This window comes from Mastigoproctus giganteus, chromosome 5, assembly GCF_048544385.1.
Source record: "Mastigoproctus giganteus isolate SK-2022 chromosome 5, ASM4854438v1, whole genome shotgun sequence".
Classification (NCBI taxonomy): domain Eukaryota; kingdom Metazoa; phylum Arthropoda; class Arachnida; order Uropygi; family Thelyphonidae; genus Mastigoproctus; species Mastigoproctus giganteus.
Window position 1 is genome coordinate 140174342 of NC_143579.1, and position 13556 is coordinate 140187897.

General features: G+C 37.5%; 1 protein-coding gene across 2 annotated transcripts in view; it reads left to right on the forward strand.

Annotated features, from left to right (window-relative positions):
- The window catches only part of Sec15 (exocyst complex component Sec15), a 654019-nt gene extending 645538 nt beyond the window's left edge, over nt 1-8481 (forward strand). Inside the window, exon 20 of one of the 2 annotated variants that reach the window (XR_016546976.1) lies at nt 7944-8066. Coding sequence is in view for 1 of the 2 variants with exons in the window: in XM_090374206.1 (XP_090230332.1) it covers nt 7944-8100 (157 nt within the window). In the remaining variant the exon portion in view is untranslated. Of the gene's footprint in view, nt 1-7943 lie in introns of both variants that reach the window. The other variant, XM_090374206.1, reaches the window with a different exon arrangement.
- The last annotated feature ends 5075 nt before the right edge of the window (nt 8482-13556 follow it).

The window sequence follows — 13556 nt, forward strand, 5'->3', positions numbered from 1 at the left end:
CTAAACTAGTTACTACTGGTCCTTGTCCTGAACTTTTTATCATGGAGTTCAACAACTTCTTCATACTGTGTATCATTTCTAATTTCTTTTCTGGTGTCCAATTCTCCTGCTTTTCCTTTTTAGAAGCTGTATTCTGTGGTGTCCTTTCAGGAACTATTTCTTCCACTTCTTCCTGAACTTCAGAGTTTCCACTCTCTGAATCTTCTGAATCACTATCCACTTTCCTCTCAATATGTGCTTTTCTCTTGGAAAGAGAGCCAGCGCTCGACTTTTTACCGAACATATTAAAAGGCTGTAATTGCCAACTATTTACAACTTTAACTTTACAATACAAAATACAATTTTAGCCAAATTCACTCTGCCCCACCAACTCAATACCCGTTTAGCCGGTTAGGGGGATGAACCCCTAACCGCTCACCCCAGACGTCGAGAACGTAGGTCAGCTAATCTATGCACTTCGTGCAACAGAAAACTTGAAACGTAACAAATCAATAAAGAAATTTAAATCAAACTTCACTAATTACACTTCTGATAAGTCACTTAGTCAAGTCCCCAAGATTAGCCCCTGGGGCTCTCCATAAGTACATGTGTGTGTGTGTGTGTGTGTGTGTGTGTGTGTGTGTGTGTGTGTGTGTGTGTGTGTGTGTGTGTATACTGTGTCAGGGTGGTTCCCAGGCAAAAGCCCATCTCCACCTAAATAGTTTTACAACAGAAAATCTGTAAATTGGACCTGAAAAATAAAAAGATAGCTAAGAAATAAGAAGAGTAAAACCTAATTTTGAAAAGAAAAGGGAGGGAGAAAATTACATTAAGTTCATATACTAAATCTAGTGCATAATAAATAGATTTTCGTATAGGAAAGAATGAAAGTATATATACGAGAGATATGTTTTTGAGTGTAGTATGTTGTTTAGGTCAGGTCACTTTGCCATCAGAAAGCAGCTGGACTTTTCAACTACAATCTGATGCCCGTCCCCGGCACGAGGAGCCGGACCTGCTACTATATTAAAAGCTGGAGCGCCAAAGTGCAATTCAATACTCAACAGAGAAAGTGCAATACTGTTGAGTGCCAGCTGTCCAGACTTGGGCCACCCAAACCCAAGAACTGAACAAAAAAAAAAAAAAAAAAAACAACCACTAGAGTGGTACATGCCGAGGAACCCCAGACCCGACCAAAGGCTTCCAGGTCTGAAGTTCCCAAGCCCAGATGCATTCATTGAAGATTCTGGTTGTATACGGCCAGTTCAATGTCTGAAAAGTTTCTTATTATACATCTTCTGGAAAACACAGTATTTGCGAACACCTGTAAGGCCTGAAAGTTGTCAACTCCTTGCACCAATGTATGCACATTATCTTCATCAAAATTAGATATTTGTTCTTTCAAAAGATGCCTTTCTACTTTATAGTAAGGACAAGAAAATAGTATGTGTTGCCAAGTCTCTACCGCTCCACAAGAACACCATGGATCTGGCTCCAATCCTCTAGAGTGCAATTTATCCCGGATCGAACCGTGTCCTGTCAGCAGAAAACTGGTATACATAGTGGGGCAAAACCACGACGACACTTGCTTAGAGATAGCAAAATCTGCCACTGGAATAATCTTTCTAGTTATCGCTCCCACCTCGGAAGAACTCCATCTGGCTCTCCATATTCCAACCAAACCAGTCCAAATACGAAGTTTCTCCTCCTTAACTGTAGCCGTCAGATTTAAAGACAACCCTAGATATTGGGCAGGGATACCCTTCCTCATCGCGTACATCATTCCTCGGTATACCACGTATAAATCCAGAGGTAACAAGCCAGCTATCACTTGTAGCGCAGCCGTAGACACAGTCCTTGGCGCATTCAAATAGGTCAGCATCATTGATCTCTGCAGCGACATTAACTTACGTTGAGTCCTGATCTTAAGCACAGCCTCCAGCCACACGCCAGCAGCATAGGCGATAACTGGTAGAAAGATCGTTTTGTAATACAAACTCATAGTAGTTTTGCTGAGTCCCCACTCTCGCCTAGAAATTCTTATAACTGAACATATAAACTTCTTTATTTTATCGTTAAGATGTGAAACGTGCAGGTGAAAACCCATCCTGTCGTCCATAAGTACAGTAAACCCCCGCTATTCGCGGTATCTGTATTCGCGGTCGCCGATTTAATATAAAATGAAACCTAAAAAAACGTGAATTTTAAAGCGCCGTGAACAAATTTCCGCCATAAAAAAAACATGGGCGTGTCTAAAATTATCTTTCCCGGTCAAAACAGTGCTCAGTAGGTGGGGGGGTGACAAAATCGCGAGCGTGGATGTTTCTCGCTAATCCTTGTTCAGTATGTGTTATGCGCTTGTCATGGAAGATTTCGTCGTTTGCTTTTAATTTATATGCTTATAAATTGAATAAATTTATCAATTTATAAATTTATGTTTACAAAAGTGATAAATCTACCATTTTGCAGTGTAAAACAGACTTTTTCGAGCGTGTTAGCAGAAGAAAGTGACTTTATTGTGGACAAGTTCTTTCTAACCCGTACAAAAATATGGCTACGAATAACAAGAGAAATGAGAAAATATCAAAGGTGATGACATTAGCAAATAAAATTGAGTTATTAGACAAAATTTCTTATGATGAAAGTGTCTCCTCAGTGGCAAAACATTATAAAATCATGAGTCAACAGTACGATCAATCAAAAAATCCGCCATAGTGTCCGTGAAAATGCGCTAATTGCTTCAAAAATTTGCTCTGTTACTCGTGATGTTAATTTATAAAAAATGGAAAAAGCTTTAAATCTGTGGATGGAAGACCGAACTCATAATAAAATTCCGTTAAGTTCACTCATCATTCGTGAAAAGGCAAAACACCTTTATCAACACTTTAGAGAAACTGGTGATAGCACTGGCGGGATAAGTTTTTTAACCAGCGAAGGCGTTGGTTTGAAATTTCTAATAAATATTACATTTAATATTAAATTGTTTCTTATTTTCATTTCGATGCCATATGCTTGCATTTCACTGTGTACTGTCTATGTACATAGTCATATTATGAAGGTACATATAATACATACATAGACAAAATTTTAGACTAGTTTTTCTTATATATTTCATACTTTGGAACGGAACCCCTTTATTACTATGGGAGTCATAACTCAGTATTCGCGGCATTTCTCAGGGACGTAACCCCCGTGAATAGCTGGGGTTTACTGTATTAGCAAAATCAGTGTTAATTTTTCTTCTGGTTTTTAAGCCACACATTTTAAGAGGTTATCTTGAGCTTCCTGATTGTTAGCATTAGTAGAGGCATACGATGCAAGAAAGCAAGCTTATGCAGCATCAGCCTAAAAAAAAACCCTCCCATTTCACCCCTCCATTCGTTCCAAATGCTTGTCCAGCTCAGCCTTAAATTTATTTAGGCTATCAACTTCCACAACAAAAGATGGAAGTCTGTTCCACCAATCAACTACCCGCTGGCTAAAGGCAAATTTCCACACATCTATTCTACAACTGTCTTTCCTCAATTTGAATCTGTGCCCCCTTATGTTCTTAATCTGAGCAAGAGGAAGAATTCCATCAGCATTCAGCTTGCTCAACCCATTCAAAGCCTTATACACCTAAATCATATCAACACGCAAGTGCCTACTCTACAGGCACTGCAATTTGCAGAACTTAAGCCTTTTTTGATAAGGGCACCCCTTTGTTCCCCTCACCAATTTTGTTGCACTTCTTTGTACTTGTCTAGCAACTCTACATCCTTCCTAAATTAAGGCCTCCAGACTTGTACACAGCACTCTAGGTGTGGCCTGACCATTGCCCTGTATAACAGGATAATCACCTCTCTGTCCCTACCGGCAAAATTCCTATAAATCACTGACAAGACTTCATGACTTGCCCTGGCAGCCCATCTGCCCTGTTCAGCAAACTTCATATTTGACTGCACAATTACCCCCAGGTCTTTTTCACTTTCCACTTCCCTGAGTGTAGTGCCACACAGTTGATACGTTTCTCTTTGGTTATTGCTACCCATATGCAGTACTTTGCATTTGTCAATGTTAAAATTCTGTTGCCACTTTTCAACCAATTTGCCCAACTTATCTAGATTCAGTTGGGGTAGTATACTGTCTTTACTGTCCATAACAACCATGCCAATCTTTGTATCATCTGCAAACTTTGAAATTAAACCTGATATACCTTCATCAATATCATTGATAAATATACAAAACAAAAATGAAAAAAAAAACCCTGGGAAATTCCACTAATAACATTTGTTCATGAAGAGCGGTGTCCATTGATTACCAATCTCTGTCGTCTCCCACTCAACCATCCCTTTATCCATTGTAGCAGCTTACCGTTAAAGCCGTACTTCTCCAATTTGTACAGCAGTCTTCCATGTGCATCAGTATCAAAAGCTTTCCTGAAATCCAAATATATGATATTAAAATTATTTTTGGCATTCAGTTCCTTTGTGACCACATCATAGTATCCAATCAAATGTTAAGTAAGCTCAAGTTTAAAAGCATACTGGTAAATATAGTGCAAGAGCATCAGAAATACATAGCTATATCTGAATAAATCAGAATATTAGTAATACGGCAGCTTGTTGTGAAGGTATTCAGAATATGAGATATAACTTAAAATGATGCATTTTACTAATATTCTGATTTATTCAGATATAGCTGTATTTCTGATGTGCTTGCACTATATTTATACACAGTCTAGACTCCTCCACAGCTTGAGGCTTATGCCCTAAACGCTTGAGTCTAAGCATACTGGTAAACAATCCTATGGCTTTATTTTAATATTAAATGTGTATTTTGCCAGTTTAAAATTAAATTTCTAGTACCGTGTGGAATTTATGAAAAATTGCTTTTTTCACTTGCTTCCAAAATGCTTGATCACTAGCTTTTTGAATGTGAAAAAATTGGTAACTATGATATTTGTGGAGTAAAAGCAAAGCGTAGCAAACTTTTCTTACCAACAGGTGATCAGGAGCAGAGAATGTTTACTGCTTCTATATATATGATAATTCTTAGCAGTCGGTGGCTTGGGTAACTGGGAGCTAATTATTATTTGGTTTTTAGGAGCATTAGCAACTAAGGCCTTTTTGCTAAGGAGATATGCGGTGGTCATTCCCTCACCTTTCCGCATCCTCCGTATTTGGTGGTCACGGGCTCGAACCGTGACCACAAAATACGGAGGGTTTACTAATCAAGAAGCATGTGCTATGCACTGCTGCTCCTGCCCACCTGGCTACAGAGGCACCTACAGTTAATACTGTAGCTCACAGTTACCCAAACTCTTAGGAAGTCATCTGAGAGCTAATCTGCACCACATGGAGGACCACCACGAGAGCATTCCTGGTGTGAAACAGCAACCCTTACCCACCCTACAGTTGTCACAAAAAAAAAAAAAAAAAAAAAAAATCAATTATGCAATTGAATATGTTTTTTTTTTTCTGCAGCTCTGAATACTTCCAACTTCCTAACTTAGCAGCAACATTTGCTATATTTTTTCCTGTTTGCGTGATAACTAATTGATTTTTTCTTGAAATGATTATGTAAAATACATATCAAAGAAAAACTCGGTAACAATTCAAATTTAAAAAAAAGAAAATAATAATAAATAATGAGTTGTGCGTGCTGCTTTTTTTTTTTTTTTTTTCTTTCTCTTTTTGTGCATTTTAGGATAGATGTGAAGGTTTCAGTTATACACCAGTTTTCAGAAGTTTATCATTCAGCTTTCAACAGGGATATTCAAGTTTGAACAACTAACTGTGATATAATAGGACTAATGGAAACTTGGTGTCACCCAGAAATAGGAGTATGATGAGTTTCACTGCACAATATACAATGTATTTAGGATGAATAGGGAAGATACAGTGGAGCCATGCTTGTCCAAGCCTGAGTGTGATAAAAGCTTTCCCAGATTCAGATATTATGCATGTAGTATCTGTATGTTGCAAGTTAGTCAGAAGGAAAGGTATGATGAGAGTGGAAATAATCTGCAGATAGATGATTGTGAAGATTATGATGAGAAAGTCTACAATCAGATGAAATGGACAAGGTAAACTGAATTATCAATTCAGTTGCCTCTAAGAAAATTTGATGAATTGAGTGGTTACAGATTTATTTTAGAAGAATTAAAAGCATGCCAGGCAACTGACCTTGCATTTCATTCTTAATAAAAACTCTCCATCAAAAATGAAACAATATTGCTCATATATGTTTTATTTAATAACTTTTGATTTTTAATATGTATTGAGAATAATGTCTTGAACATGGGATAAGTATTTATAGCCTTTGTGGAGCCCATCCCTGACTGTTATGTGAAAATGTGCATTCCATAAAATGCAGTTTCTATTATTTTTTTTTTTTTTTGGAAAGTAAGTGGCATGTATAGCAGGATAGGATTATAGTAAGTCTGCTGTCTGCTCTTACCCTATATTTGTGCTGTTTAGCCATGTTCAAAACCATGAAAAAATATATACACTGAGTGATCACTGAATTATGACCACCTCCCTAATACTTCGTATGTCCTCTTTTTGCCCTCAGTACAGCGGCTATCCGACGTGGCATTGATTCAACAAGAAGTCGAAAGTGTTCGGCAGGTATGGCCAACCAAGCTGTGTGTAATGTGGTCAGCAATGCAAGTATGGAGGTGATTGGTGTATCCAGATGCCTGATAAGCCTTTTCATAGTGTCCCATAAGTGCTCTATGGGATTGATATCAGAAGAGTTCAGAGGCCAATCGATATGGTGGAGGTCAGAACTGTGTTCCTCAAACCATTCCTGCACAAGTGCCCAATGGTTCGGCACATTGTCATCTTGGACGGCACCATCGTCGTTAGGGAAAAAGTGTAACACAAGTCAGCAAGCAGTTGACGATAGCGGAGACCACTGATACGTTGTTCCACATGCACTAGGAATCCAAGTTCTTGCCAGTGAAACATGCCCCACACCATACAACCGCCTCCACCGGCCTGCACTTTTCATACCATGCATGATGGATCAAGAGCCTCATGTTGTTGATGCCAAATCTGTACACGACCATCCATGGTGTGGAGTAAATAATGTGACTAATCCGACCAGCACACCTTCTTCCAGTCTTCTAACATCCAACTTGCTTCCTCTTTGCACCAGGCGAGTCTTTTACAACAATGAACCTTGGTTAGGAGAGGATACTGTAGGGGTCGTCTGCTGGTAAGCCCATACGTGCGTGTGAGCGAGCGAGTTGTGCGATGCATGGTCATGCCAGATATCGTTCCGGGTTGGCCCATGTATTGGGTAGTCAAATCTTCAACAGTGCTGCGCTTGTTCACCTGTACAAGTCATTGGACCTGGTGCTCACCTCTAACATCAACCTTTCGCTGACCTTTGCAATTTTGCTGTCGGGTCATTATTTGACCATTTTGACGTCGGTCCTGGTACACTTTAACTACAGTGGCTCTCGAACACCCCACCAGTTCAGCTGTTTGGGAAATCAAGGCACCAACTCGTCGAGCACCCACAATCTGTCCTTTATCAAAGTCCGATAAATCCTTCCTTTTACCCATCACGTTCGGAATTTGACTATCTACTGAACCACTGACACCTTATCTATGCTACGTAGGTTGACTAACTCCGCACTCTCGTACTTCATGTGGTCAACAGGTCGCATTCAGTTTTTATATGGGTGGTTATAATTCAGTGATCACTCAATGTATATAACATGGTAGAAATTATAATTTCTCTACTGATGTACTTAGTTTGGTGATTCCTGTCTGTTAATAATAAGTATAGCAATAATTTCTTGAAATTTTCTTTGTGGGAGGAGCTTACATATTCTTTCATCTTGTTCATCATATCTTATCTGTATATCTAAGGAAACAGATGAGTGTAAAATTTGTCGACTGTATCATTATAACTAAATATATGCAGTTTCTTGTAACTTTTAATTTTTTTCTTTCTCTCTCTCTCCTCAGAATACGTGAAGCAGATAAAAAGAAGAAACTCTTTCCATCATTGAAAAAGAATGAACGTGATAAAAAGAAATTACAAGAAACTGTTTTGAAGCAGCTTCGGCAACTTACAACAAATGGAGCATCACAATGGACAAATACTCGCCATGATAAACCATAAATTTCTTATCAAATCTCTTTTGTCAAATATTGCTAGACCTTCATCCACCGTTTTGCCTCCATCTCTGGATGCCACCAGACACTGTTATTATATTAACAGAATGGGACCTCTGGACTATGGTGTACAGCATGATGGTAACAGTACTTTGTTTGGAACTGAAAATTCAGCTAGTTTTGTGATCTGCTGCCATGATTTGTGATTACAGTAACAGCATGCAAGCCCCGAATCAGTGGTAATTTCCAGCTTAAAATTTGCAAGTATATGAGCAGTTGGTGCTAGGGTTTTTAAGTAAGGGCCTTAACTAAATACTCTTCCTTTTATGGGCTATTCAAAGATGATGATAAAAATGACTAGAAAAAATGCTGTTTGAACTGATAATTAAAGGACAGCATAATTTTTTTTGACTTGAAATTAAAGATTATAGTATATTCTATAAATATAAAAATCTTACTTTTTTTTTTCTTCACATGTGATATAAACACAATTACATCTCTTATCTGAATATCATTTAATGGTAGAAATACTTTAATTATGCATATATTTTTTGTATAAATAAAAATTGTAGAGTTGAGTGCTTGGGATGAACATTGCCATCCTCTTTCCTTTGAAGAAATGTTCTTTTTAAAAACACCAATACTGAATGCTATTTTAATATTTCATATTATGTAATTCTTGACTTATATTACTTCTTGACTTAAAATTCACAAGATCATGCTACAAGCGGTTCTTTACAGAAGTATGAAATCAAGCTTGCCAAATTGTGCAGGTTTGTGCTCAAACTGAATGTTTTTATGATGATAAATAACACTTCCCTGCATACTCTACAATTTGTTTAAACCATACATTTTGACCCCCCACTGGGATCACTCTATAGTTGACAGTAATTCATTTAAAAATTTAAATTTATGTTAGAAAATAGACAAATAATTAATTGTTAATACATGACAAACTAATATTGACTGTTCCAAAATGAGGGTGGTACTATCCAAGGAACAGCTATTGGTACAGCAGAAAGGTGAAGCTGTTTAATTGACTGCATTTCATTTTCATCTTCAGTGAGAGCATGTGGTGCTGTTCCTTGCAAGCCCCTCTTTGGCTCCCTTTTCAAATCGATATGATGTAATTCAAAGTAACAATAGCATTGCATCTTTTATTTTTATAGTGGTATAGTGCTATTATATAAACAATAAATGGAATGAAAATTGAGAAGTAAAATTGCTTTTTATTTATAAGATTTAAATGTAAGGCAATTCAATAAAAAATGTATTTTAATAGTTTTAAACTTGCATTTTATTTATTATAATTTGCATTAATATTATTATAATGGTAACACAATAAAATCTATTATTTTTTTCCTTCTAGATATCATAAAAAAAAAATAACATAACCAGTTCAAATAATGATATTCCATCTGACTTTCAATTCTGGAAAATGAATTTCTAATTCATCAGCTATTCATTGGATATACAAGACAGTGGTTAGATTATTATTGTATTTATGTCTGGAGACTGCACCTAATCAATGCACACACACACACATGAAGAACTGCTTAGGTGTGGACTTAGTTTGACAACTAGGCATCTGAGGGAGGGGTAGTCTGATTTAGGCAGATAAAACGCTGAAAGTTTTTAAAATGAATGAGGAGGGTATATTCTTCTTGTAGGTGAGACAAAAACCAGCAGCACAACTATAAAATCTCAGGGAATAACAGAAAATTGGATCCCATAAAGTTCATCTATGTGTAGCAAGTTGTTGAAGTTGCTTCCCAATGTGATAGGGGCAGTGAATCTGGCTAAATTCTAGATTTAAAACAGAATTGGATGGGTACCTTGTAGGAATAGAAAAAATACTGTTTTATTTTATTATTATTTTTATTAGACTGATGAAGAAAAAGTCTACTCCTTACATCATTTTGCCTTACTAATATTAATACTGCAAAATTCATAATTTTCTACAGATCATATGAATTAAGACTCCTTGCTTTCCCTAAGTTTACAAATTATTCACAGCCATCCTTCCTCACATTTTCAGGTATAAAATCTTAAAACATCATCTTAACACTAATTTTTTTATTAATTAAATCAATTTTAAAATGGTAAAATAATACTATCATTAAATAAAATGAACAAAAAATAAGTATTTCTTATCAATGTTATTTTATTTTACCTAACTTTCCACTCCTAATGTGGAATCTGCCAGATACATTTCTTAATTTTTAAAATTTTTTTTTTTTTTTTTTTTTTCATATTTGGAAATAAAAGAAAATCCTCCTGTATACAATTGCCCAGTCTGCACATTGGTTATAATCACTTTTCTCCCCGCACTGGGTAGAAAAGATCTGGGTTCAAATCCCGTCACTGATGCAAGGAACTTTTATAAGCTTTTTTTTCACTCTTTCTTTTAGATTCGTAATCTTGTTCAGATCATGAACCTAAGGGAGCATAAATTCAAATTAAGAAAGGACAGATGTAGAATAGATGTGCGGAAATTTGCCTTTAGCCAGTGGGTGGTTAATTGCTGGAACAAACTTCCATCTGTCGTTGTGGAAGTTGATAGGTTGAATAAATTTAAGGAGGAACTGGACAGGCATTTGGAGGGAATGGTGTGATTTTTTTTTTTTTTTTTTTTTTTTGGCTGATGCTGCATAAGCTCATACACTTGCTTTCTTGCATCACATGCTACTACTACTCCATGGCTCAGTTAGTTGGTCTCAGACATGGATAGCAAGGTTCCCCCCCCCCCCCCCCAACAAGCCGGGGGCCCCAGGTGCCAAGTGATCTTCCCTGCGACTTCTACTGCGATTATATTAGAAAGATAAGTTTTTCCCTTTTGAGTTCACAAGTTTTTTCTTCCATTATTCAAATATATAATAAGAGTTTTCTTTCTTAAAGCATAAGGAAGAAGTTTCAGAAAGGAAAGTAACCTCTTAATTTTTCTGTGTACTAACCTTCGCTTTATTTTATTCACTTGGTGGCACTCCTCCTGTCTCCCCGTGGCGGGGCTGGACCTGGGTGAAAAGACACCACCCAGGACTAAAAGAAGTTTAAAATGGACTAAACTAACAACACAAGATTGGAGAAAGTTAACTCCAATAAATCTGATGACTTACAACTTAACATGTCTCAGGCTAAGAGAATGAAAATTAACAGCTCTCAGCCTACTGTTCCTTTCTTTTTGGTGATACATTTGTTATCAACACAACCCATTGGGAAATTATCCCCATTCTTAGTTCAGAAGACTATAGAGTCCATGGTTGGATCACCAAAAATGATAAAATGATTACAATCAGGTGATCTCTTAGTAGAAACCTCACTAAGTCATCAATCTGAGAAATTGCTAAAAACAAAAACTTTTTCATGACTGCCAGTTGAAATTACCCCACATAATTCCCTGAATACACTGAAAGGTGTTATTACTGAATGGGACCTTTAGACTGCTTCAGAGGAAGAGTTACTGCGTGAGCTAACAGAACAACAAGTGATACATGTTAGGAGGATAATGATGAAGAAAGATGGCATTCTCACTCCAACCCAATCAGTTATTCTCACCTTTAACAATACTTCTCTTCCCCACTCAGTTAAAGAAGGATATTTAAATTGCAAAATCCAACCACATATACCGAATCCAATAAGGTGTTACAACTGTCAGCAATATGGACACTCTCAAGCAACGAGGCAGTGATCCCATCTGTCCGCTCTGCAATCAAGCAAACTGCACCTCCTCTACACCACTCTGTCCAAACTGTCACGGAAATCACCCTGCTTTTTCGAAGACATGCGAAATGTGGATATTGGGAAAACAAATACAAAGTAGAAAATAAAGTGTCTTATCCAGAAGCAAGAAAACAGATACTTGCAACCTTCACGTTCCTATGCTTCAGCAGTGAAACGACAGAAAACTATAGCCACTCAAATGGAGGTGGTAATACCTCTAAATCAAATTATAGACTGGAGTAAAATAATATTAATGACAAAAACAGCTTCACAAGAAACATCCAATGCTAAAGAGCAGGATACTTCCATGCCTGGAAAGCAGAAATCAGAAGTAACGTCTTCTAAAACAAAGCAAACAGCATCTAGTAATCCGTGTAAACAGAAATAAACAAACATAGACAAAATATATACTGATAAAGAAAGAGAGAGATAGAGCATACTAGAACTACACCCTGCAGAAGATATTGATGCACCTCGTCCTAATTTTCCGAAGAAAGACAGACCCAAATATGATAAACGAAAAAACTCAAAAGCGCAGTCAGATTCGACAAATAGTTTTGATACCTAAATAATGCAGTATATTATTATACAATGGAACTGTCGTGGTTTACGTGGAAAATTGGATGAAATAAAAGATATTATTCAGCATGATAAACCGGTCTGCATTTGCCTTCAGGAGACCCATCTAACACCTCAATCTTCACCCACATTTCAAAACTATACACTCTTCCGGAGAGACAGAAATGATAACAGGACTGCCAAAGGAGTGGCAACTTTGATGAATACTAATATACCAGCTAAGCAAATAACATTAAAAACCAACTTAGAAGCAGTAGCAGTGAGGATAGCCATCGGAATTTCTATCACAATTTCATCCCTTTATCTTCCACCAAATATTCTTCTCTCCAAATCGGAATTAAACGATCTCACTATGCAGCTTCAACCTCCCTATTGCCTTATGGGAGATATGAATGCCCATCATCTGTGGGGATCTTCTCACATGGACAGTTTAGGTAACTTAGACGAAACTTTCCTATATGATCAACAACTGAATTTACTGAATACCTGATCTCCCACTTATATCAGTTTGGCTACAGGTATCACTTCTGAAATAGACTTAACAATATGTTCTCCATCAATCTATCCCAGTATAGAACGGTTCGCATTAAATGATTCCTACAACAGTGATCATTTTCCGATAGTATGTTCTATACAGGTCCTTGAGGTTATCACAGACATTCTCTCAGATATGCCAGACAAGCTGTACTTGCTACCTGGGAGTTTAAAATGCAGACGGAACTGATATTTCGGTGACACTCAAGTCAAGTGGACCCAATTTCGGCGAACTCCGGACAGTCTGTGACAGCCAAATCCTCTGCTTGCACATTCACGATGGTGGGACTTTTAGTAATCCTGGGTATAACCTCCATGCACAAGTACATGGTGGGTGAACCAACGTAAGCAGGGGTCGAGGTGTGGCGCCCACACTACATGGAGGAACGCTGCCCCCTCTACGTTACCAGGCAGTACTAGGTGGTAGATGATTCTCATCAACCGGTGCAATACCACCACTTTGCTTATTGGAGTCTTGAAGTGGTGGAACCCATGTTTAGTCTCTACAGCTAAGTTCCGGTCAACCCTTCCCTATCTCTTCCATCATGCAGTATGATTGATGACTTTTGAGGTTATGATGAACGTCGTGGTGAGATCCAATATTCCTTACATTTCGAGGGTACAGCTCCA